A 23,666-nucleotide genomic window follows, 5' to 3' on the forward strand; every position below is an offset into this window, starting at 1 on the left:
CTGATGGTCATTTCTGTGATGGCTTCATTTGTGATGAAGGTCCAGGGCCATTGTCTGTGATAACAAAATAATTTTTTCCCTTTAAGGGAACGGATGAGAGAAGGGGTGTCACAGGGGTGGAAGCAACTCCTGTAAAGTAGAAAAAAATGTTTAAATAACCATTAGAGAAACCAGAAAGACAACAATGAGGCTCAGGTTTTAACCTGCGTCATAACTGAGAATTCGTTTATTACCTTGTCACTATCAGTATTTTGATTGTCTCCACCCACACCGGAAAATGTGGGAAAGAGTTGCAAAGTGAGGAGGATTCAGGGACATAACAATCAAACATAAAAGCAAACTTCCTTAGAAAAGTTTCCTCTTCCCAAAGTATCATGAATATTGTGAAGTAGCTTATGGTGTAACAGCATTACTATATGGCTATTTCTTCCAGGACTTGGGTGCCCTCTTGTGGACACTTGCAGAGATGCAGTTAGTATTCTGAATGACTTTGTGACTTACCAGGTTATAGTAACATAACTTACTTCCTTACAAAAGACGATGATAGTTACTCTTATGACTGTTTTTAACACTTTCTGTGTACCTGAGGATGCAGAGTGTCTGAGTGACTCGAGGAGGTTGGTGCTTGCAAATTTAACAACACATCTGAATGTCTCGTCCCGCTCTGTCATGGTCTTATTGGTGTGATCTCTGAATTTTGTTTCCAGCTGATGAAACATTAACAAGGAACATGGCAGCATCTGGGTTAACATCTGTATCTGTGAAGCAGTGAAACAACAGCTTAGATATTCAACTTCTTTTACTTAGTCGGTGTTGTCCGGCTACCTTGTAAACTGCAGACTGTAGTTGAGGTAATATCCCATCACCAAATGCCTCACAAGCCATTTGATGTCTGTTTGCTGCAGACCCAGCTTGCTCTTTTTCTATGTGAAGGTCTGTACATATAAATAAAGACATACATAAAACCAGCATTAAAAAAATTAAGTACATGTTTCACCATACAACAGAAATGCATAGAGAAAACGGCTTAAAGAAAATCAAAAAGTTTTAAAACATACTTGAGACAACACGATTCCTTTCTGCCAGAGGGCTAGGAAACTTGGTGGGAAACACCTAGGTGGATTAAAAACAAAAAAAAAAAACAAAACAAAAAAAAAGGTCAGAGCAAAATTCCACTCATTTTACTGTCTAAAGCAGTAATTTAAAAAGGTGAAAACACTGCATGCAGCCCACAAAATCTAAGAAATGAAAAAAAAAATAAAAAAATAAAGTCAGTCTTAACTAGTAAATAATTATGTAAAATAATCAGGCATACTTGCAGATACTGCTTCATAAGCAGATCTCTGATGGCAGTGAGCTTCCGTCCACTGAGGTTAGCATCCTTAATAGCTTGATATCGGGTGGACAGAACCAAAGCCTGCAAAGCAAACAAGTCTCTTAAAGTAGGATGGAAACAAACAAGGAAACTGGATAAACAATGTGAAGGATTAACCACAGAAGTCATCCTTACCTGTGACAACAGAGGCTTTTGTTTTGAAGTTAGGCTGGTCAGAAAGACGTAAGGGGTTTGAAGATAGTGAACGACATATGTGGGTTTCAGGTGGTTGGGGCGAGAAAAGGTGTCTCCCCATGCAATTCGAATCCATACAGCTTCATCTGTGTGCTTCTTTATCTTGATAGAAACCTTCAAATATAAAGTGAAAACAGACTGATAATGCAGGAGGTTAACAGAGAAGCACGTGAAATGTAATTTGCTGATAAAACGATTTAAAAATAGGATTTTTTGGTGTAAATTAGATGGAATAGCTTACATGTCTTATTAGCTCACGGAGGTGGGATTTAAATTGTTCCTTGAACTGTGTCAGCTCTACAGAGTGAGCATCATCTAGAAAACAGAAAAAAAGATGAAGATATTTATAAGATTAAAATATTTATAAAGACAGCAAGAAATTAAAATATTATTTAGGCACTTAAAGCCATCAATAATTTAATAAAGAAAACCTCCATTCAATTCAATTGTATTTATACAGCACCAAATCACAACAACAGTTGCCTCAAGGTGCTTTATATTGTAAGGTAGACCCTACAATAATAAAACAGAGAAAACCCCAACAATCATATGACGCTCTATGACCAATCGCTTTGGTGACAGTGGGAAAGAAAAAACTCCCGTTTAACAGGAAGAAACCTCCGTCAGAACCAGGCTCATGGAGGGGCAGCCATCTACCGCGACCGGTTGGGGGTGAGGGGAGGAAGACAGAACATTCCCTGAAAACCCCAAGAGCTTCGATATTCAACGAAGGTTCAAAACTTATAGGCTTTCAGCCCTTGACGACACAGAGCAGATTACTGTTTCAACATACCTTGAGGGTCCATGAGCTGGAAGGCATACCACATGCCCAGGTTGGGATTCTCGATGACATCTGTATGAAACCAGGGCGACACAAGCACTGTTAGTGAACTGTAAATCTGTCCTTACCACTGATATAGCAAAAAGCCAAAAATGATAACATAATATATGATAGTAATAATATAATACAGTAACTTCGCTCGACTTACGTATCATTTCGAGCTCAGCTATGTGTTTAACTGTCAGTTCATTTTCCTGTGAAACACAACACTTATGTTAAACACTAATAGAGCAAACACCATAATATTTAATAGTAGTTTCAATGTGAACATTTTTACAGTGTACAATGAACACATAGAAATAACAACAAATTATATTGCCTAAAACCAGCCAAATACCTCGCAAATGGCAAGTAGTTTTTCTGTTAACGCCCATTTTGATTCTGTATAATCTATGGACTGCCGCTGCGTCGACGTCAAACGGCTCCACTTATCCAGCGTTGTCTTCAGCATTTGACTCGGAATCCGTCTTACGAGTCGCTCCAGTAAACGTTTAGCAGTGTTGTCCATGCTTCCTTTAAAAGTGACCGAAATAGACAGACAGCTTGAATTTGAGTAAAACAGTCGATCTGTTCAGCTTTCACGATAACACACCACAGTCGATCGATTCCAAACAAACCGCCCAGAATAAAAGCACACGAATCCACCAATCAGATATTTGCAAAACGGACTCACGTATTTCCTTCAGCGCCCTCTGCTGTCTTGGAGTTACATATTAATTTTAAGTGCCGCTGCTACTGACGTGACCAACCGTGCTTATACGAATCTGTATATAATAATGACCTTAATAAGACCCTTACATAAAGAGTTAAATGTTGAAAGAAATTAGTGACCGTCATTGAGTGAAATTAATTATGACATACAAAAAGTTCATATGACATATGACCACTGCTACTATAGAAACTGTTGAAAAAAAAAATAGAAGAAAATTTGTCATCTCTAAGTCAAAAGTTCAGGTCACGGTATGGAAATTTTGGCTTACTAACTAAATTAGGGTCAGGGGTTAGTTAGGTTAGGCTAGGTTTGACCAATGAGTAGTTTACTCAGAGAATGAACACTATTTATTAATTTTTAGTTTAGTCCATTTAGTTATGAATTTCCCCCATTTATGCATGCACCTTCCGAAATGAAAAGGACAAAATAACAACCAAAAATAAATAACTAAATAAATAAATAAGAGGAAATGTTGTCAGAGGAAAAACGGTAAAACCCATCACTCAGATTGTTCAAATTACGTAAACACAAACCACACAAAATACAACCCCCCCCCCACACACACACACACGCACACGCCACACACACAAACAAGCAAAAATAACAAAAGAACCGTAAGTAGGTAATTAAACATCGTTGACATTTTCGAGTTATTAATTTATTCATGTTAAATAATGACATGAACATTTGACTTAAGAAAGAAACAACAACAAAAAAAAACTTAGTGACGGAAACAAGGTTCCATGCATTACAGTAATAGTAAGTAATGGCGGAAAAAAAAAAACATGTGTAGCACAGGTGACCAAATAGTACCGTACCCATTCACAAAAACGGAGGTGCTTGGAGAGGAGCCTTCTTGTATTTCCTGCAAACCCCCGTCATCATTTGTCCCGCCTTTTGTGGAAAGTACGCACGCCATTGGTGAGGCCAAAGAAGAATATAGGCTACGATTCGCCCTCGACTCTTGTCACTCAAATCGTTGAGGCGAAACAGTTACGAAAGCTTCACGTCCTGTAACAGGCAGGCACGTCCTTTAGATTGTAATTTCTTGTAGGTTAAACCGGCGATAGTACTACTACAGCTCATTTAGTCCAGTTCATTAAGGCGTTAGTGACTTGCAGCATTGTTCTACCGTGGAAACAGACCATAAAGCTTCTGCAGTTGTTTAATGGTTGTATAGATTCATCTTCTGTGAAGTTAGCTTGGAGCTAGTAGTTAGCAAGCAGTGACTTTTTTACCCAGGTGTGCTTGGAAACTTCTCAGATGATAAAGCCTTTGCAGTGGTAAGTTTAATTCAGATGATAATCCAGTGTTGACATAAAGTTTATTATAAATTACTACATAGGCAGTACAGATCCCCAGTTCAAAGTCTAGTCTAGCTAACATAATGCCAAAGTAAATGTAGATGGTGTACATTTGAAACAATGCTCTTGTCTCTGCCTCTGTGTCTGCAGGTAAGTGTCCACTGGAAAAACAATCTCGGTCATCACTATGACACATCAGGATGGAGAGGGATGGGGAGGTGTTAGTATCCTTTAGAGGAAATGCTGCTGACGTACTACAGGGATGTCAAACTAATTTTACATCATGGGGCACATACAACCCATTTTGATCTTGACAGGATGTTTATGCACTTCTTGTTTTCCATTGCCATCCAGTGGGGCAGATTGGAGTGCTTCCCAGAATGCTTCTGGTCCCCTTGCCTTATGTTTGATACCCCTGATATACGGTATATAAAGTGCAGTTGAAGCAGTCCGTGGAATAATTAATTCAAACAGTTAAAACAATTCTTTCAATTATTGATTCATTTTTTGTTATTGGTTGGGCAAAAGATCAGCAGTTCCAGATTTGGCAATATTTTGCTTTCTTGCTATATGTTATTGTATACTGGCCTTAAATCGTATTACTTCTAAGGTGCCCCCCTTGGGCTGAATATTTTATGTTGTTTATAGATGAGAGTATATCCTGAGTTAAACTCTTGTTTGTTGCCTTTCAGTGTCTCTGCAGTTCTTCAGTAAGCCCTTAACTCAAAATGCACCCTGACCTGTCACCTCACCTTCACACAGATGAGTGTAATGAACTAATAAGTCAACTGAGACAGTGCCACAAAGAGGTAAGTCAATCTCCAAATGTGACTATTTCTCTATGCTTCACATGCATAGATATAAAATTGTGTAAAACCTTGTTTGCTTTTACGATCAGCACAATATTCTGAAGTTCTTTGGCACATGTAACGATGTGGACCGTGCCATGCGACAGTGTCTGAAGAAAGAGGTCTGTCAGCTTTTAATTATTTTTTTTCCCACTTATGGATAGGACACAACAATCAATCTTATTAAAAGATTTTTTTCTCTCTTACATTCATTTCTGTCTCCTTACTATTCAACAGAGACTGGAAAAGCGGGAGCGCAGCAAGCAGCATGCTATAGAGATGAAGAAGAGGCTGAAAGAAGGACCTAAAGACCGTCTCTAAGGGACATTTTACTGCAACCGTGCCACTGGCACAGCAAGTTAAACCTACTGAGATTTTGGCACACTGAATGAAGCTTGACACTCTGTACCAGGCTTCCTCAGCTGACATTTTCTGTCAGGACAGATGAAGAGCTATTTCTTTATAAGCAGTGTGGGTGATTTCATTTAATGGTGTGCGTCTCCAAGAACAAAATGGTAATCTTGCCATATTGATGCTTATATTACTGGTATTTTTAAAGTTTTATTGAATAGCAAGTAAGCTCAATTAAGCTTACATGGGTACTTTTTATCAGCTACATAGACTAAAACTTGAAGTGTTGACAACAATGTCGACAGGTCAACATAAAAAAACCATCTAGTACTTGAGATTGAAGATTGAGTTTGGGGATTATTATTTGCCCCCCATCTCTTGCAGCGGACTACTGCTCCATCACTGATGTGTCTGTTGGCACAAAACCACAGCAAGGATTACTCTGTTAACATATAACAGTATCTATTGTTGAAGATTTCTTTGAATTGGGAATCATATTGATTCTTTTTGAATAAAGTAAAACTCTGAATTAATGTAAGAATCTGTTCTTGCTTTAACATGGTGCCACAACAACACGGGACACAGTATCAGTTTCGCAGCATGTAACACATGTAGCATTTATATGCATTTTGCTAACAAAATGATCGACGTGAGTCTTCTTTTTTTTGGTAATTAAAACCACATCAGAAGTGTGAGGTTTTCTCTGAGTGTTAGGTAAGGTTAGGCTAGCTGTGCAAACCATACGCAGAAGCCTTGTGTCTGTGCAAATGTAAAAACATGTTGTCAAAGAATTGTTTCTTTATTTGAAGCAGCTCATTCTACTCATCACAATGTATCAATAACTCCTTGACAAACATTTAAATTATAAGGCAACCCAAGGTGTGCTTTTAGACAGTGTAGGGAAAAAATACACATGTAGGTATGTGTATTTAAAAAGTAAAATAAAATATAAACCTGCAATTTGTAATAAATAATGGAGCAAGTTATAACTGATCTACTTCAAATATTTTCATCAAGCACACTTCAAACACATGCTGAGCTGGCGATTTGGGGCTCAAATCCATTATAAACTCCCATAGCCCTAAATAAAGTTTCAAATCAAAGAAATGCTTCTGTCCAAGTTGACACTCAAATAAATTTGATATTTTACAAAATAAATAAAGTCCATGAATCTTCAGCGTGAGCAACGCTCAGCAGACCTGAGTGACTTGTGTTCATTGATGCTGTACAGAAGCCATATTATACCTCTTCTTATGAAGCAAATGACACAATATAAATAATCTATCATCAGATTAGTACAATAGAAGTAAAGACAGGGTCTCCTTTCATAGATCTAATGACCACAATAAATTTTTTTGTACAGAAACCTGAGTATACGGCAATTTAGATTTTGTTACATGAATCACATTTCCTTTAGACAGTAAGTGTAAAATCATTTGGTGTGACTGTAAAGGTTTTAGATTTAATGCGCTTAGGTCGAAGTCTGCCATTGTTTGTTTTTGTCAATTTTTGGTTGACAAAAACAAAACAAAAAAAGCTTCCAACCTTATTATCCCAGCAATCAATGACCACAAAATCATTTAACAATCTCACATTGCATTAAATCTTTTACAAATGTTAACAATCTGTTTACACCACAGACCTCAGCTCATACTCACAAAGGTTTTAAAGCACAATGTAAAGTAAATTAAATGAGCCCATGTCTCTCACTGATCATGTACAACACCTCTATTTGTAAATCATATCTTCAAGTGACAATAGTGTTAACATTTTGGTCATGAAGGACGTATGTATTTATGTATACATTTTCTGTTTTCTGGGCCTATTTTGCTAATTCACTTTTCTGCAGGGTCACGAAAAAGAAGCCGGGGTGCCTCTGGAGCAAAGTAAACCACATGGCACGGCACAACAGTTAAGTCAAATAAATACAAAAATAAAACGCAACATTTCTAACAGTACTTACAATGGTGGTACAAAACATACCCTGAAATACAAGGAATTCAGACAAGCAGCACATTTACAGTATATTACATGCAATTAGTTACAGAAAACAGTCTACATTATATATATATTATCATATTTAACTGCAAAATGGACACCTTTTAAAAAAATGTACACAGAGCTAGACGCATTTACATTTTGGTAAAACAAAATAGATCCCTAAATATCATATAGAATATAAAACTTCTTGAAACTTCGAATGATCACATGCAGGTTAGGACAGGAAGTGGATTCCAGCAACAAAAATGTTCAATTTTTACATTATTGTTCAACGACAGCGGAAGATGCTTGAGAATCCAGACATTTTCATCTCTTCTGTGCTCTAAAAACACACAGCTAAGGAAAAAAACACATCATCTGGGTTTTTTTGTTGTTGTTGTTTTTTAAGAATGTTCATACATTTTATGTAATGACAATCCACATCAATTACTCAATAAAGGCTACTATATGTAGCGCAGAGTTTGATCGGATTCATCACCAATTCTCCCCTGTGAGAACTGCAGTCAGTTACTTTTAGCATTTCTATTTAGTGCTAGCATTCACAGATTTGTAAAAATTATCGGTGCATTATTCCAGCAAGAAAAGAGAAATCCTGGCCTTTGTGTGATTAATTGTAAAAATAAATGCAGTATTCTTGCCTATATTGTTAAAGAGGGAAGTTGGATGGATCACAATAGTTTTATTATTTAAAAAAAAAAAATCACCTGAAATACTTTTTATTTTATTTAAATGGAAGAATTTAATTTCATCTACCAGGTTATTTTAATAATGTAAGCAAACAGAAATGCTCTTTTTAATAAAGATGTTTATGTAAGAAAATATAATTATGAGGAAAAAAAATCCACACTACTTCATGACTACATACAGTCAATTCAAATAGGAGAGGATGTGCATGATAAGGAGCAAGCAACTGTGTCCTCATGCAAACTTTGGTTTACACTTCAATTTAAAACAGTAAGAGACTAAAAGAAAAATCCTGGAAAAATGCATTCTATGTACACAAAGCAACTCTTTTACACGCTTGTTATAAATATATATTCTTCTTCTATATATTATCATCACTTTGTCATGTGCAGTCAGAAATACATTTATTATTTCATCCATCTTGTTGAATAAGTCTCACATATGTACAGATGCGCTCTGTACCTCCCTGCGCTTACGCAATGCATATTTGCCCCCTTGCTCTTTGACTCATTAACACAGAGCATGGAAATCTGGGAAAACTTGGGGACAAAACAAAAACCTGTTTTAGAAAAGTGATCATGACTGAATTTAATTTTTAACAGATATACACAGAAAGAAATCAGAAAGAATTCTCCTGCTCACTGATGGAAATAAAGGCCCATAATGAGTTTGACACCACAGCACTGCCAACCTGACCCCCCTTTTTTGTTTTTTTAGGTAGCTTCATACCCACACTGACCATCTATAATTTCTGTGGTGGGATGGTTACTTTTCACTTGTCTTGTTCTGCAGGTAACTGAAGAGTGCCTCTAGTCCTTTAGTTGAGCACCATAGCTGCTTCAACATCTGACATTCCTTCTCATTCACTTCCTCCAGGACGGACATGAGGATACTCCTCACCAGGCATTTAGACTCTTCTAAGACCTTTAAAACACACAGACAAAAGGGGAAAGAGTTATTTCATTTCCATCCTTAAGAGACACATTTGCCTTCTGCATTGTGTAGATCAACAAGACTTACCACTGCGCTACAAGATGCCATTTCCTTCACACGCAGCATCACCTCTTGGTTGAATGTGGTTGGCCAGAAGACCTGCGACACGAGCCCTCGACTGCATGCTTCTTGTGCTGTGAGTTTTCTTCCACAGAAGAGCATCTCATTGGCCTGGAATGAAGGAGAAAAAATGCTATCGTGGAAACACATAACATTACGTGGAATTTTGCTAAAAAATAGATTTTGATGGGACCCACAAGAGCGACGCCCAGTATTTGAGGGAAGGTGTAAGAGGAGCATCCAGAAGGAGTGAGGTGCAGGGCTGCACATGGAGTTTGGAACCAGGCCCTTTCACTGGCCCACACCACATCGCACAGTGGCAGGATGGATGCTCCTAAGCCCAGAGCAGGGCCGTTTATTGCCACCACAATGGGTTTCTTGAAGTGGATGAATGCCAACACAAAGTCCCTACAGGGGTCACAGAATGATCAGCAGTGACTCTATCAAGACTAATGGTAACACACAAAAGAGCTGCTGCCTGTAGTGGAGTAATTTCTTCTTACCGTACAGCATCTGCGATGCGGCTGCTCTCTTTTCTGCGGTCAGTGGACAGACGCCCTATCAGATACGATGGCTCCAGGCCACTGCAGAAAACAGTCCCCACTGAACTGAGCAGTAGTAATTTACTGTCATCCGCAGCGGCATTACCCAAAGCTCGACAAACTTCCTTCATGATCTGAAGAGAAAGAAGAGCAAATGTGTATTACATTCTTAACCAACAAAAGAGGACTGGAAAAAGCTTAAATGCAGGTTCTGAATCCTCAGAGTAAAACTGAAGATCCACTAGGTACATCATTATTTTTTATTGCAATGCCCAGAGCAGAGAAAAGAAAAAAAGACCAGCACTGGGATTGCAAGACTTCCTTCTGCATCCTTAAGGTTAACAGAGACTGAAAACTGTGTAGCACATCACAGCATATAACAAAATTTCACTTTGAAGGAACAAGCTTGAGATATTCAGTTTAAACATGCTAATGCTAAATATATATAACTGTATATATATTGCATAAATACTATACAATTTACATTCTCTATTTAAATTTAAAGGGCAAAAAATAAAAAAATAAAAACACAAGCTTTTAGACTTTTGCTCCAACAAGCTTAGTTTCTGTGTAGAAGGTCAGCTTAGCGGTGAAATGGTTTCTAGTTACTTGATGTTACTCTGTAAGCAGGGGTTGATGTGGGTAAGATGTTAATGTGACAACTAGCACTATGCAGCTTGTTTCCTTGACAGCCTGCACGTCAGAAACAACTGGCTTAACTGTATGTTAACAATTCCCACTCCTTATGGCTGCATGCGTTACAAAGGAAGAAAAGCTGTGTGTGTAATTATTCCAGCATAGAAATATTTAAAAAAAAAGAAAAAAAAGAAAAAGGGTATATTAAGAAAATATTGGTCAGACTTTACTTTAATATAACATCCTTGCAGTATGGTATGTCAACAACTGGGCCCAGTACATTTTAGTAGTCTGAAAAGAGACACGTTTCATGCTGCCAGTTAAAACAATATATGCAAAATTCAGTATTAAGAGTTTGGCCTTTGCCTCATCTGATAAACAAGAGTTTGCTGACATTGTCAGACAGTCAACCTGACATACCCCAGCCCCACACCCACACCACCACGTCACTGTCTGCAGTCAGTCTGCACACTGTGTTGTTGCATTTTAATCAGATTATCACTCCTGACCCATATTAACCATTCAACCTCAAAAGTGAACTTAATTCTCTATGTATCACCAAGCACATAATCTGACCCCAGTTTTAACCGTGTGCTGTGTTGTCTGCGTATTTGAACTACTCATGTTGTGGGGACACAAGTCCGTTTACACAGTGACGTGGTGGGGCACAAAAAGCACGTTCTCATAATGAAATTTAATAGTGAATGCAAGGGTTAGACAAGCACGTTATGATTAAAGTTAGGATAAGTCTCCAGGAAATTAATGCAAGTCAATGTAATATCCTCTACAATGATGGAAACAATTTGTGTGTGTGTGTGTGTGTGTGTGTGTGTGTGTGTGTGTGTGTGTGTGTGTGTAATTGAGCATGACAGAAAGTGAGAAATTACAAATGTCATTATTTTAGGAGGTGAATGAAACACTTGCTCAGATACATGAAGGAGAAATGAACAGATGCTAGTTCCACTCGATCAAACAGAGAAAGAAAAGGGCAATCAAAGTGACATTCATGAGGAGTCGGAGAACTTGAAGACGTTAGTAGACAAATCTGCTGCAGTATGCATTTAGGGATGTTTATCACTGAGACAATTAATGAGATGCTCTGTGCTTTAATCTTCAGGACATTTAGTTTAGAATAAAATGTTGGATATTGTGTTAAAGTGCTGAGTCTTGGCTTTAATTTGAGAAGGTGTACCTCAATATTTGAAGAACTGTTGAGGAGATGGAATTCTTTTATCACACTCTGTGCCCAAAAGTCCAAAAAAAGTTGTTCGGCTGCTACATGTTTCTTGGGCAGCTTGTTATATGTTAATGTATAATAAAACTAGAAAAGGTCAAATAACATAGTAAACTGATCAGCATCAGCACTTTTTTCCCAGTAAGAATATTTTAAATTTATCATAACAGAAATTTGTTTTTGTTTTTTTGTTTTTTTGTGGATGCAACCTTTTCAAAGAAAATGCTAAGGATATTTCTCACTTAGTTTTTAATTTCTTACTTCTCTTTCATTTATTGATGAAATGAAAAAAGACCACACACACACAGGTGGTTGAAAAACAATGGGATTATAATAGAAAGCTACAGTACTTTAGGCCAGAAAGGTGATAGAAAGTGTACCAGTTAATAGATAGGGGGACTTTCTCACTCACAGCCAGCACTGAGTGTTTAGAAGAAAAAGGAACTGGGATATTTTTCAAGATTTTCTCAGCCATCCAGTAAGCACATCCGTAGACCCTCTTGTTCCTGTGGCTTCAAAGACTGAGAGACATAGAAGGAGCTATCTGAGCTGTTTGATGAGCCCACAGCTTACGAGCTTAGTGTCACAGATGAAAGTACACACACATGTGCACACATAGTTTAGGCCACTTCGGTGCTTGTGAAGTACAGACTGCCGTGCTTATGATGCTGTATCAAAGCCATGACCACCCTCTGTGGAAGATGTAAGACGCATCCTACAATCTGAGAAGAGGAAAATCCTGTTTGCTTAGAGTTATGAGCCAAAGGCAGATGATTTTGGGTTGCATGTAATTTGTGGCTAATGCCATAATATTTTAATAGACCTCTAAAAATAGACCTGTTAACATTGACAGATTGAACCTCATTCATTTATTGATGAGGTTCAATTTTACACAGATGAAATTTAAAATAAATAAATGTTTTTCTGTATGGTTAAGAGAAACAGTGTTTATCCACAACTATGCAAATGATGCACAAAAAAGAACAGCTGAATGTTTTTAGCGTACTAACGTGTTATTAATACAAGACAGAGATTTAGATACAGATCAGGGTCAGGTATGGCAGGAGGAGCTGGAGGCCACTGCAGCTGTCATGGAGCAAGAAACGGTCACAACCTGGACACTAGTCACTAGGGGTGGGTTTTGTTTATCGATTAAAATCGATTTTAGCTTGGATAACGTGATATCGATTCATTAAAATCCTGAATCGATTTTTTAATATAAATTTATTTTGCCCGAAATGCCAGAATCTCAGGTTAAACCTCACAAAATTTCAACAACCACCAAACAGCTAAAACAGTAAAATAGAGCAGGTACACAGATTCTGCACAAAGAAGTAAACACAAAGCGCGGACCCGCCGATGGATCAGAATCAGTGAGATGTGGCTTTCTCACCTGACGGCACGGACACTGTCGGGGCTGAAAGCCGACAGCTCACTGATTCTGATGTTTCGGCGGGTCCGTGCTTTGTGTTCACGCCCTTTTTGCGCTGATTCTAAAGCTGTTAGTTTTAGCTCTCTCCAAACAATATTGACTGAACCAGCAGCAAAAGAAGATCCAAACTACACTTCACATAAACATCATCATGAATTCCCTCTTACTTTTGCTGTTTTGCTTCCACCACGATAAAAATCACACTTCATGCACAGCTCTCTCTCTCTCTCTCTCTGTACTTCAAGAACAGTTTCCCGTCTAAAAATCTGTTTTCTGCATTATTCGCTTGCTTGTTACGCACAAATCTACCGTTGTTTACAGCGCTGTCGGCCGCTGTTTTTTTTCCTTTTACTTACTTCCGAAAAGAAAGCCTCATTTCTGCTGTTCAATGCTGAACAAATTTAAACTTTTTTAAAATTATGCAAAATTGCAAAACGCTTAGCTGTGTCTCTAATAAAACCTTTGTAACTTTGCTCTGCTTCACTTCAGCAGGTAATGTTCATATGTTCATTAATGGTTTTCTGTCGTTTTTGATCTACTGCAGAATATTTTTTATAAATCCCAGGCCAGGAAAATCACCTTCACATTTTTCTGTGTTTTATCCTCAGCTACTTTGACACAAAGGCATCTGCTGTGATGCTCACACCTTTGATAAAGTCTCGCAAGTGTCAGCTTTCTTTTTATAGATATAAAAATATGGAAATGTACTGATGCATGATCTGAATTATAATATTTCTGACTGTCTGAGGCAAAATTTCCAAGAATCGAATCGAATCAAATCGTGGATCGAATCGATTCGGGACCTTGTGAATCGGAATCGAATCGATTCTAGAAATCAGTGACGATACCCAGCCCTACTAGTCACTATTCTGTTCATTCATACTATGGCTAATTTAGAATGGCCAGTTAACCTAACTCACACATGTTTTTGGACATGTTAATACAAGACAGAAAGACCCCAATCTGGATTTGAACCCAGGACCTTCTTCCTGTGTGGCAGCACTGCTAATTATTACACATCTGTGTTGCCCCCGTTAATAACCCTGATTTTTTTTGTTTTTAAATGTCAGTGGGCATATTAGTACATATTGGGGCTTGCATGCATGTGGATGTGTCCTGTTTCTCCCTGAACTCAGCTGTCATCCATTTCCCTTGGAGGAACTCAGCAATTAGCCACTCGACACTATAAACGCTGGTGTTAAGCGGTTTGGTCTCAGTGTGTGGGCCAGCCCTGAGAGTGGTGAGTTGTAGTAGTGTCTTTTGCCGGAGATTTGACTGTCAGATTAGTGGTTCTTTGGAGCTTTTACTGAGTACCTAATGTCTGTTGAAAGCAAAATTTTTCTCTATTAACTTGTTTTTTAACAATCTCTTTTCAGTGTATTTTAGTTTGTGGTTGTCGTTTGTTTGGTGGGTATAGCGGCGTAGTCATCTCTTTCAGCTCTATTCTTTTAAATGAAAACCCTATTTTCATGAACTACTCTTTTTCTTTTTTCAGTTTCTTTTCCCCTGTTGTTACTCCCCTCATCCCCTAGGCTTTTCAGGAACTTAATTTGGGGGGGGGGGGGGTGTCATCCGGGATAATAATTGCCCTAAGGCTGAACTCTGTTGACCAGTTTACAAATACAGGCATACAAGCCTGTCTGTCTGAGCTTTCAAGGTGTGCTATGAATGCAAAACAGTCTACGAGAATGAGGTAGAGATCTAAGTGATCTTAAACTTTAAATGCCTGTCTTTATATTTCAGCTTCAAGCAAAAGTATACACCTATTCTACAAACAGTAAAATGGTATGGAAATTGCTTGAATTACTAAACAATAGTATCTCCATTAAATCCTTTAAATTAAAACTGAAACAGAAATCAAAATTCACCCGCTGGTATGCATCTGGGGAGAGCAAGTTACTGAAAACATTCACAGGAAATTTAAATAGACCAGCTTGTTGTTGATTGGAGTGTGGAAATGAGCAACCAATCATGGGCTGGAAGACTCCTGCAGGCAGCCAGATCAACGAGTGAATCATCACAGTTCACAAAGCTGCATAGAAGAGAGCCATTAAACGGCATCAAGTACTGCAGATGCACATGCTCCAGCCTTTCTCAAGCTCTTCACCCAGTTTTATAAAGTCTGAGTTTTATGCCTCCATTGAGCAAAGCCTGAGTACAACTATAGTGATATATTTTAGACGAATGAGTCTATGCTGTATCTGCCTTGTTGATGCACACAAAGTCAGCTATGTTTGGACTAATACCGTCTTCCAGTCTATTTAGAGTCTACTTGGAGGTCAAATGCAAAGTTGTTACCCTAGTAGTGTGGCATGTGCTGACAAATCTGTGCTCTCTCAGTAAATTGGACAGCCTTGCATTTACCCTTAATCATCCTTTGATTCACCCTCAAGTCACTTCTACCCATGTGGACATAAACATGGGCTGTGGAAAGTGTGCAACTAGGGTAACCCAACACTTTAATCCACTGAAGCACTACACCTGGATATACTGATAATAACCATGTCTGATTAAGCAAAAAGAATGACCACAAATAGATGCAATTTGAAGCAAATTTTCACTGAGTTCAAATATTTCTGTTCTCACTTCATAGGGTCATTAAGAAAAACAATAAATAAAACCTTTATGCACAAAAAAACCTGAATATACACATATAGGTTACAGGTTCTGATCAGTGATTTAAATGACAGATTTAGACACCGTCTGTTACTATGGCTATAAAGTTCAACATCTACAGTTTGTTTCACTGCTAGATTATAATTTTTTTAAGGTAGTTTGACTGACATGGAGTTAGCAGGTGATCGCCAAATTACTGACAAGAGCGTAAGAAAACTCATCCAAAGTGGGAGGACACAGCTTGGTACAGATTATGCCCCCTAAACGCCTGTAGAGAAGACTCAGCTGGTATATCATTACACATAATCAGAAGTGTTTCTCAAAACAGTAAGGCCCTGAATAATCTATTAATAAATCAACCAAAAACCTTTTGTCATTTTATACCTTAATCTTATCAAGTAATGGGGAGACTGAAAAGGCAGAATTCATTTTAAAAGTTTCTTTTTGTACTCACAAATTTACATTTTAAATAATATATTTTTTGAGAATGCACTGCAAATAAAAAAGAACAAACATTGGTTTATATTTCTCATTAACTATTTGAGGGTACTCCTATTTTAGAAGTCGGGAAATTAATGACAGCCAAACTATATTCTCAAAACAATATTCCAGTTGTCACATTTACATACTAGGTTTAAATTTCTTTAAATGAATAATTTTTATGTTAATGATGCCCATGCCTCCTGGAGACCATAGCCTGTAGAAGCAATGGGAGTGATATTCCTAAATAGCAAACAGCTATAAAGAAATCATTGGCGATTATCTCTAGGGTATCCAGTTCCCTCTCTAAGAATTATTACATAAAGACTTCCTCAATGATCTTGCAGCATAATTTCCTCACTAGTTCAACTGGCATTTTGCTGCAGTAACAACAGATGGCAAAACACTGCATTATATGTACCCCTAATTGCTAAACTTGTTGAAGCCTTGTTTGTTAGGAGGCAGCTTTGAGGAAACTGTGCCCCTTTTTCAGCAGTGCCCTGTGTTAGATTTATGCAGCTGGCATTTTCACACCTGGCAGCTGTCAAATAAAACCACAGTTTTCTAAAACCGTCTCCTGAAAAACTCCCCTTGAGCAGTTATGGAACTACTGCATAGCTCCAGGGCATCTCTACAACAGTTACTGGGCAAACTTTCATGGTTTCTTTTTTTCCCCAGACAGAACTCCATGGCAACTAGGATACAATCAACACCAATTAATACGTGTCAGCGAAGCACAAAATATAAATTATGTAAATATAAATAAACCGACATGCACTAATCAAAATGAAAAATGGAACATGGGCACAGCACTCGTGTTTTTTTTGTTCTCACCTCTGGCGTCAGACCATTGTTATCTGTTGTTTGGCTGGAGAGCAGGACATGCGTGAAGCCCTCTTCCTTCCTGACCACAATGTCTCGAAATCGACAATTGCTCTCGTTCTGTCGCACGTTGTACCTGAGCCGCTTGTCAAAAACGTAGCCTTTCTCCTCAGCCAGCTTCCGCTTCACTGAGCTGTGTAGGTGCATCTTCCCATTGGCTAAAGGTGAGCCTGATTCATACAAGAAGTGACAGAACAGGTCAATCTGTCTTCTAGAACATTTTAAAATAATTGACAGCAACTGAAAGAAAAAAAAAATCTATTACAGTTGGCTATTGCAATTATTGCTATTGCAATTACAAAGTGCTTCCAAATCCAAGTTTAAGGGTGAAATATATTCTTTAAGAAAGAGCATTAAAAAAAGGGACTTTGATTTGCACTTCACACAGTGAAATTATTTGGTAAATATTAGTTTGGTTAGACTGCAGACCTTTTAAAAGCGTCAGCTGAGACTGAAGAAGTGACTTGGATGAGTGACGAAATATTTCTTCCACTGAAAACGTTACATTCAGATGAACGTAATCAACTTTTTGGGATTTCCTTACCTGGATGATTGAGCAAGCATCAAGATACAGTAGTTCAGTGGTTCCCAAACTTTTTTTGCCGGGCCCCCCTTTATTTTACAAGAAAAATGTTCGCCCCCCCCCCCCGCGCGCGCACACACACACGCACGCACAAACACATCCTCCAACCACACACACCCATATTTTGCTCCATTGCGGTTTATTTCGCACCTCAAACATTTAGTAAAGAATTAAGCAAATACAAATAAACTGCAATAAATTACAGGCAATAAATTACAGGCAGTAAGGAAATAAACTACTAACTCTTTTACGCTACATCCACACCTACACGGGTAAAACGCAGCTGTTTCGTCCACACGTAAACGGCGTTTCGAATCACCGAAAACTGAGATCTTTTTAAAAACTCCTTTTTTGCGTTTACGTGTGGACAAGGAATACAGAGTTCGTCAGGCAACGTCAAAGGTATGTGCCTTTTTTCACGTCATGCTGTGCACCACGTTATTGTTTACATGAATTGCAGAATGGCAGATAGAGACAAAATACTGTTAATCTGACTATCTTCAGTTTTTACACGCTTACATATACACACGCCGTTACTGTCCCTCCATTTAGAAAGGCAGAGGCGTCAGGGTGTAATTATTTTACATGTAGTTGTTTTTTTCCTGTGTAATAATATTCAACATTGCTTTCAATACATTTTTCAAAAAATGCCTCTCTGTGCAAAATGGGTTTAAAAACATTAACAACTGTGGGATACTGTTTGTCCGTGATTTAGACAGAGGGAACAAATCGTGGCAGGATCAGCCTGATATTATTTGTATCCCACTGTAACTTTACTGTATAAAGAGCTAACATCTCCAAAATGTCAGGAGTAGTTAGTCATTACAAGAAGTGTTTGTGAACTAAAAATCAAGAATGTGGGATACTGTTTGTCCGTGATTTGGAGAGCCTAGCGCGTGCTCCCAATGCAGGGAAAACCAGTTCTGCAGGGGAGACCTACCTCGGCACTTGTGGAAGGGAAGATATGCTTCACCATATTTTCTAGTCTTTGGCTTAGAATGAAGTTGATTTGGAAACATATTCAGCCATGCTTCATCTCCTGCTTTGCGTTTGTGTGGGAGCCCCGTGCTAGCAGTGTCCAAGCGTTGTCCCCCCCCCTCCACCCTTTTCATACCGCGCCCCCCTGCAATGGCTCTGCGCCCCCCCTAGGAGGCGGGCCCCACACTTTGGGAAGGTCTGCAGTAGTTCATCTTTTGGATTGGATCACATGTGCCAGCCTTTGCTCCCCATGTTTGAGTGAGCCTTGGCCACCCATGACCCTATCATTGGTTCACCATAGTTTCGTTCTTGGATCACTTTTCTTGCATTTTGACCACTGCAGACTGGGAAAACCCCATAAGAGCTGCAGTTTTAGAGAATCTCTGACCCAGTTAGTCTAACAATCACAATTTGGCCCTTCTCAGGCTCGCTCAAATGCTTACACTTGCCCATTTTTCTTGTTTCTAACACATCAAATTTGAGGAGAAAATATTCACTAGCTCCCTAATATATCTCACTCACTAACAGCTACCATGATGAAGAGATAATGAGTGTTATTCACTTCACCTGTCAGCAGCCACAGTGTTCTGCCTGATCAGTGTATTTGAAATCTGGAGTACACCCAACCCTTCCTTACAGCAAATTATCTTTGCTGCCACAGTGCGGCCAGAGTCTTTTTCATGTCACAGTGTTAAACAAATCCTGCAAAGTTACTCCAACTATCAAATAAATGTTGTGTTTAGCCTATCAAGGCTACAAGTTCCTAATAAAAAAAATGCATTTTCTTAGTTTTACTACATTTCTTTATACTGTAATATTATTTCTTAATACTTAGAGCTGAAAGCCGAAGGAAAACAAAAAACAAAAAACGATACATAGTCCATATACAGAAGTCTAGAAAATATTACATAGTCTGAACTTTAAAAAAAAGGATTTTTTTTCAGTAATGCGTTTTGTTTGTTTTTTTTTTAGCCTGAATAATTTTATACTAGCAATGATTTTAATTAATTTTGAATTTCTTAGTCATTCCCAGTGTTATTATGCGATGTGGACAATTACACCTACTTTTACATATACATGTGTCATCTAAGGGTATTCTCTCTGCACAATATCACAACTCTCTTGGTGTGATTCAATGAATTTCAACTTGATTGCATTAACATTTCAACCTTGAAAATTGCCCACAGTTATATTTACATGCAATCTCATGTTCACATTTGAAAAGCAATCAGTGTAATTTTCAGGTCTTGTCACACAAAGGAGCATTAACGTACAGGAGCAGTGTAATATCTAATGCACAGAAATCACTGATTCATCTGCACTGAGAAAGAAAAAAAAATGTCCAAGAGGGTTGAGTACCACATTCTCAGCTGTAGACTTTTACGAGATAAATGATTAAAGGCAGAAAGAAAAAATGAGTCAGACAAAGCACATGTTCCTCATCTAAGAACATCTAGTGATGCTGTGGTAAACAATAACCAAAATAAATCAGAAATTACTCAGACACACCGAGTCTTTTTACTAGAACAAATGGTGTGATGCTTTTCCAGCCAAATTTATGACTGATGAAAATATGGAGACAAAAGTCTGGTCCTTAAACAATAAAGTTCATGTTGACTGAAGAAAAAAGTAAAGTATTTCTTGCCTGAAAATATAAGAATGCACTTTTAAATAATCATCATACATTGGGGATTTGTTTCTTAAATTTACACAATTTGAAACTTGACTAATAGTGACTTAATTTAAAGACCTAATTTTATTTAATTTTTACAGCAAGCTTGAAAACAAAACTAATTTGTAGGTACTGTGGGGGTTTTTGGGTGCCAATTTTGAAATGGTGTCACCACCTTAATTGGGTCCATTAATGTTTGGACAATGACTTTTTTTGTAATTTTGACTTTGTGCACCACCACAGCAGAATTTAAATGAACAAAAAAGATGTGATTGAAGCGCAGGCTTTCATCTAATATTCAAAACTAAATTATTACATACATTGTTAAGTGCTTACAACCATTTTGATACTTATGTCTTCATTTTTAGAGACTTTGAAGTAATTCAACAAGCTAACATCATTTTAAATATTATGACTTTTTAAAATATTTTACTTATATTTTTACTTGTATGTAAAATCTTGCAGTCAATGACTGCCGTAAGGCTAGAACTCCTGTAGTTCATGAAATGCTGTGTTTCCTCTCTTGAGATGTTCTTCCAGGCTACTGCAGCTGTCTTCAGTTTCTGCTTGTTTATTTGTGTTTCTGTATTCAATTTTGCCTTCAGTAACAGAAAGGCTGCTCTACTACACTTAGATCAGGTGACTAACTTGGCCACTGAAGACTATCCAATTTCTTTACCTTGAGAAACTCCTGGGTTGCTTTGGTAGTATGCTTCATTATCCATTTGCACTGTGAAGGGCCAAAGAGTTTTGCAGCATATGGCTGAATTCAAGCAGAGTACAGCCCCATGCATGATGTGACTACTTCCATCACAGGTAATATTATCAATAAACACTAGTGACCTGAGGGGTTTACTGCACACTTACACAGCCAGGCTTTCTTCGCATTAGCTGGCCTGACTTAAAACCCCAGTTAGAAATAACAGCTATTACACTGGCGGTTGTCAGCTTTCTCCACTAAGGCCAGCTTCCTGCCTTATGCTTAATGCGTGTTCACTTTAAAGTAAAAAAAGGCATTTCACAGGTCATATGACTTCTTCCCCACAAAAGTGATCCCTATGAGTGCCACCTACTCCAGTCACAGACAGATGATAAGGATGGTGATAAAATGGTAATTAAAACTCTATAAAGAACAGTGGCGGGCACAGCTGCAAGGGAGGGGTGGAGCAGTGGGTTCAGAGGGCAGTGCTAGGGGAGGCTGGATATTAGCTGGCCTTCATTAATTCCATCATGTCTCCCCTATTTTATTTTACAGCACTCTTCACCAAGTGGCACGGTGTGACTCAGGTCATATCTTCAATAGAACATAAAAAAACAAACAAACCCCAAAACAGAACAGTGAAATGCAACACTTAAACAAATAAAGAGATTAACACTACTGAAAATTGTTATTTTGGTGATCTAGCACAAAGAGCAATAAAATAAACATTTTAGTTCAAGTTAATTATTTTTATTGCAGAGTGCCGCTGTTCTAAGGTGACAGCTGCACATTAGGGCTCCGAAACTTTAAACTGAAACATTTGAACATTCACATCTCCTGTCTAATATCTAATAAAGAAAAATGGGAATCCCTTTAATTTGTTGGCAGATAAAAAAGTAAAATTAATTTTACTGATTGAATAGGTACTCTTCATGAGAGTTCTTTGTTCTAATAGCTGCAATTCCAGCAGTGCAAGCGATACTTTAATCTACTGGTAACATTTATACATTTTATGCATCAGCAAATCAATACACAGGTATTCCTGTAACAATATGATGGACAGTTTGCGCTTCATTCAGTGGTTTTAGTAAGGTACAGCCTTACCACTTGCACATGCAAAAATTATATTTCCCTGGCAGAGAATCTGTAAGTTATTACAGTGATCTAGGCAGGTAAAAAGACACTTCAGAACACTGACTTTAACCTGAGCATAACTCTAACCTATTAATCTTGCATTATAGTACATTCCTCTGGTTCCAATTCCTCTGGTTCTCGAGCAGGTCTATGTACCTGCTCTTGACTTGGCTAGATACTGAAAAAGTTTTCTCCTAACCAATTCTGCAATCATCCACTAGTGTTGAGCACTTGAAAAGAAGGCAACCGGATTTATTTCGGTAAAAAGAGGTCCAACACTCAAAGAAGTCCACCTGTCTTCTTTACAAGGTCTCAAGACTACCATGACATGGATGACTGAGAACATTAACAGATATCATAAGACGTGAACAATGGATATAAAACAATACAGCTATAGTGAAGCAACTGGAGGGACACTTGACTGTGTTTAGTTGTTTGGATAGTTTGGATCCCACATAAGAACTGATCCAGTCTAGAACTAACAATTTCAGAAATGATCTATGCAAAACAGTGACATCTTTACAGGGACATGTTTGACTTCAACGGGTTAACGGGTCTAGCACAGGATTTTGGATGAGGTGAGCAGGGCAGTCTTTTGAGGCTTATGAGATTAGGATCTATAATAGCTCCCAGGGTGATGGCCATTAGGATGGTTAGTGCTGCAGCCCTACCATCCTCATAAATAAACGACAGACTTTAATAAAGTATCACAATCACTTGTTAAATTAGGATGCTTTGAAATTAATGAACAACTGAGAAATTGAATTGAATTGATATGTTGTGGATCATACCATGACAGTGATGTCATCATATCCAAAAGCAATAGAAATTCAGTTTGCAACTGGAAATTTAGGCTTATCAGAAAAATTGTATCCACAAAAAGCAAGAAGAGGGCTTAGTTTGACTTAAGCTGATTAAAAAGAAAAGTGAAAATTGTTTACATTTTACCTCAGAATTGTGTAATTGTGTTTATTTATGAAGTAATTTAAACAAAATCAAACCAGATGATCTGTTCTATATGGGGTAAATATGGTTTACATGTTTTTGGCATATTTATTCTACAGTCATCTTGTTCATGTTGCTACAGTGCCACTGAATGAAAAGACAATATAAAGCCTTACATAGCATGTTTCATGACTGTATAGCCAGTAGATACTCACAGTTAAACAAGCACATGACGCAAGTGGCCATAAAGCAAGTATCTTTATATCAGAAAATTTAAAACATCCTCTGAACTAAAAGCAAAATGGAAACACTCAACCTACAACTATGTACTAGTATGCTTAGTTATTCAGCTTTTTTCTCTGATTTTCTGCTAAAACAGATCAAGATGACTTTTTAAAAACACAATTAATGATTAACTATAGTGGTTGAGGCACTGGACTGTGACCCAGGAGTGAAATTCAAAGGTGT

At 37.9% G+C, this 23,666-nt stretch overlaps 3 protein-coding genes across 4 annotated transcripts in view; 1 reads left to right on the forward strand and 2 right to left on the reverse strand.

Annotated features, from left to right (window-relative positions):
* The window catches only part of cenpn (centromere protein N), a 4,144-nt gene extending 133 nt beyond the window's left edge, over window positions 1-4,011 (reverse strand). The window contains exons 1-11 of the mRNA XM_063476931.1: window positions 3,942-4,011; window positions 2,749-2,924; window positions 2,560-2,605; window positions 2,364-2,423; window positions 1,812-1,885; window positions 1,511-1,684; window positions 1,316-1,417; window positions 1,059-1,113; window positions 826-935; window positions 584-707; window positions 1-129 (exon numbers count right to left, since the gene is read on the reverse strand). The exon at window positions 1-129 is cut by the window's left edge and continues 133 nt beyond it. Coding sequence (XP_063333001.1) covers window positions 8-129; window positions 584-707; window positions 826-935; window positions 1,059-1,113; window positions 1,316-1,417; window positions 1,511-1,684; window positions 1,812-1,885; window positions 2,364-2,423; window positions 2,560-2,605; window positions 2,749-2,924; window positions 3,942-3,945 — 1,047 coding nt within the window. The 5' untranslated portion in view covers window positions 3,946-4,011 and the 3' untranslated portion in view covers window positions 1-7. The remainder of the gene's footprint in view (window positions 130-583; window positions 708-825; window positions 936-1,058; window positions 1,114-1,315; window positions 1,418-1,510; window positions 1,685-1,811; window positions 1,886-2,363; window positions 2,424-2,559; window positions 2,606-2,748; window positions 2,925-3,941) is intronic.
* Window positions 4,012-4,113: 102 nt separating this feature from the next.
* cmc2 (C-x(9)-C motif containing 2) lies at window positions 4,114-6,133 on the forward strand. 2 transcript variants are annotated; one of them, XM_065471942.1, is made up of 5 exons: window positions 4,114-4,406; window positions 4,578-4,651; window positions 5,166-5,236; window positions 5,326-5,397; window positions 5,513-6,133. In XM_065471942.1, the coding sequence occupies exons 2-5, from the start codon at window positions 4,615-4,617 to the stop codon at window positions 5,594-5,596; spliced, it is 264 nt and encodes an 87-aa protein (XP_065328014.1). In that variant the 5' UTR covers window positions 4,114-4,406; window positions 4,578-4,614; the 3' UTR covers window positions 5,597-6,133. The 2 variants fall into 2 exon arrangements, with proteins under 2 accessions (XP_065328014.1, XP_063333013.1); XM_063476943.1 differs by lacking the exon at window positions 4,578-4,651 and having other exon boundaries at window positions 4,119-4,406; window positions 5,120-5,236; window positions 5,513-6,125.
* A 2,267-nt stretch (window positions 6,134-8,400) lies between these two features.
* LOC134629525 (chromodomain Y-like protein 2) overlaps window positions 8,401-23,666 on the reverse strand; it is a 45,026-nt gene continuing 29,760 nt past the window's right edge. The window contains exons 3-7 of the mRNA XM_063476916.1: window positions 17,139-17,356; window positions 9,868-10,040; window positions 9,562-9,772; window positions 9,332-9,475; window positions 8,401-9,235 (exon numbers count right to left, since the gene is read on the reverse strand). Coding sequence (XP_063332986.1) covers window positions 9,077-9,235; window positions 9,332-9,475; window positions 9,562-9,772; window positions 9,868-10,040; window positions 17,139-17,356 — 905 coding nt within the window. The 3' untranslated portion in view covers window positions 8,401-9,076. The remainder of the gene's footprint in view (window positions 9,236-9,331; window positions 9,476-9,561; window positions 9,773-9,867; window positions 10,041-17,138; window positions 17,357-23,666) is intronic.

The sequence above is a fragment of the Pelmatolapia mariae genome, linkage group LG1 (genome assembly GCF_036321145.2).
Source record: "Pelmatolapia mariae isolate MD_Pm_ZW linkage group LG1, Pm_UMD_F_2, whole genome shotgun sequence".
Lineage (NCBI taxonomy): Eukaryota > Metazoa > Chordata > Actinopteri > Cichliformes > Cichlidae > Pelmatolapia > Pelmatolapia mariae.

What these genes read in the sequence shown, in the direction of transcription:
- cmc2 (XM_065471942.1), top strand. Translation starts at nt 4,615, where the DNA reads ATGACACATCAGGATGGAGAGGGATGGGGAGGTGTTA. An exon ending in AGAGGGATGGGGAGGTGTTA is followed by an intron (nt 4,652 to 5,165) that starts GTATCCTTTAGA and finishes AAATGCACCCTG; the next exon opens with ACCTGTCACCTCACCTTCAC. An exon ending in GACAGTGTCTGAAGAAAGAG is followed by an intron (nt 5,398 to 5,512) that starts GTCTGTCAGCTT and finishes ACTATTCAACAG; the next exon opens with AGACTGGAAAAGCGGGAGCG.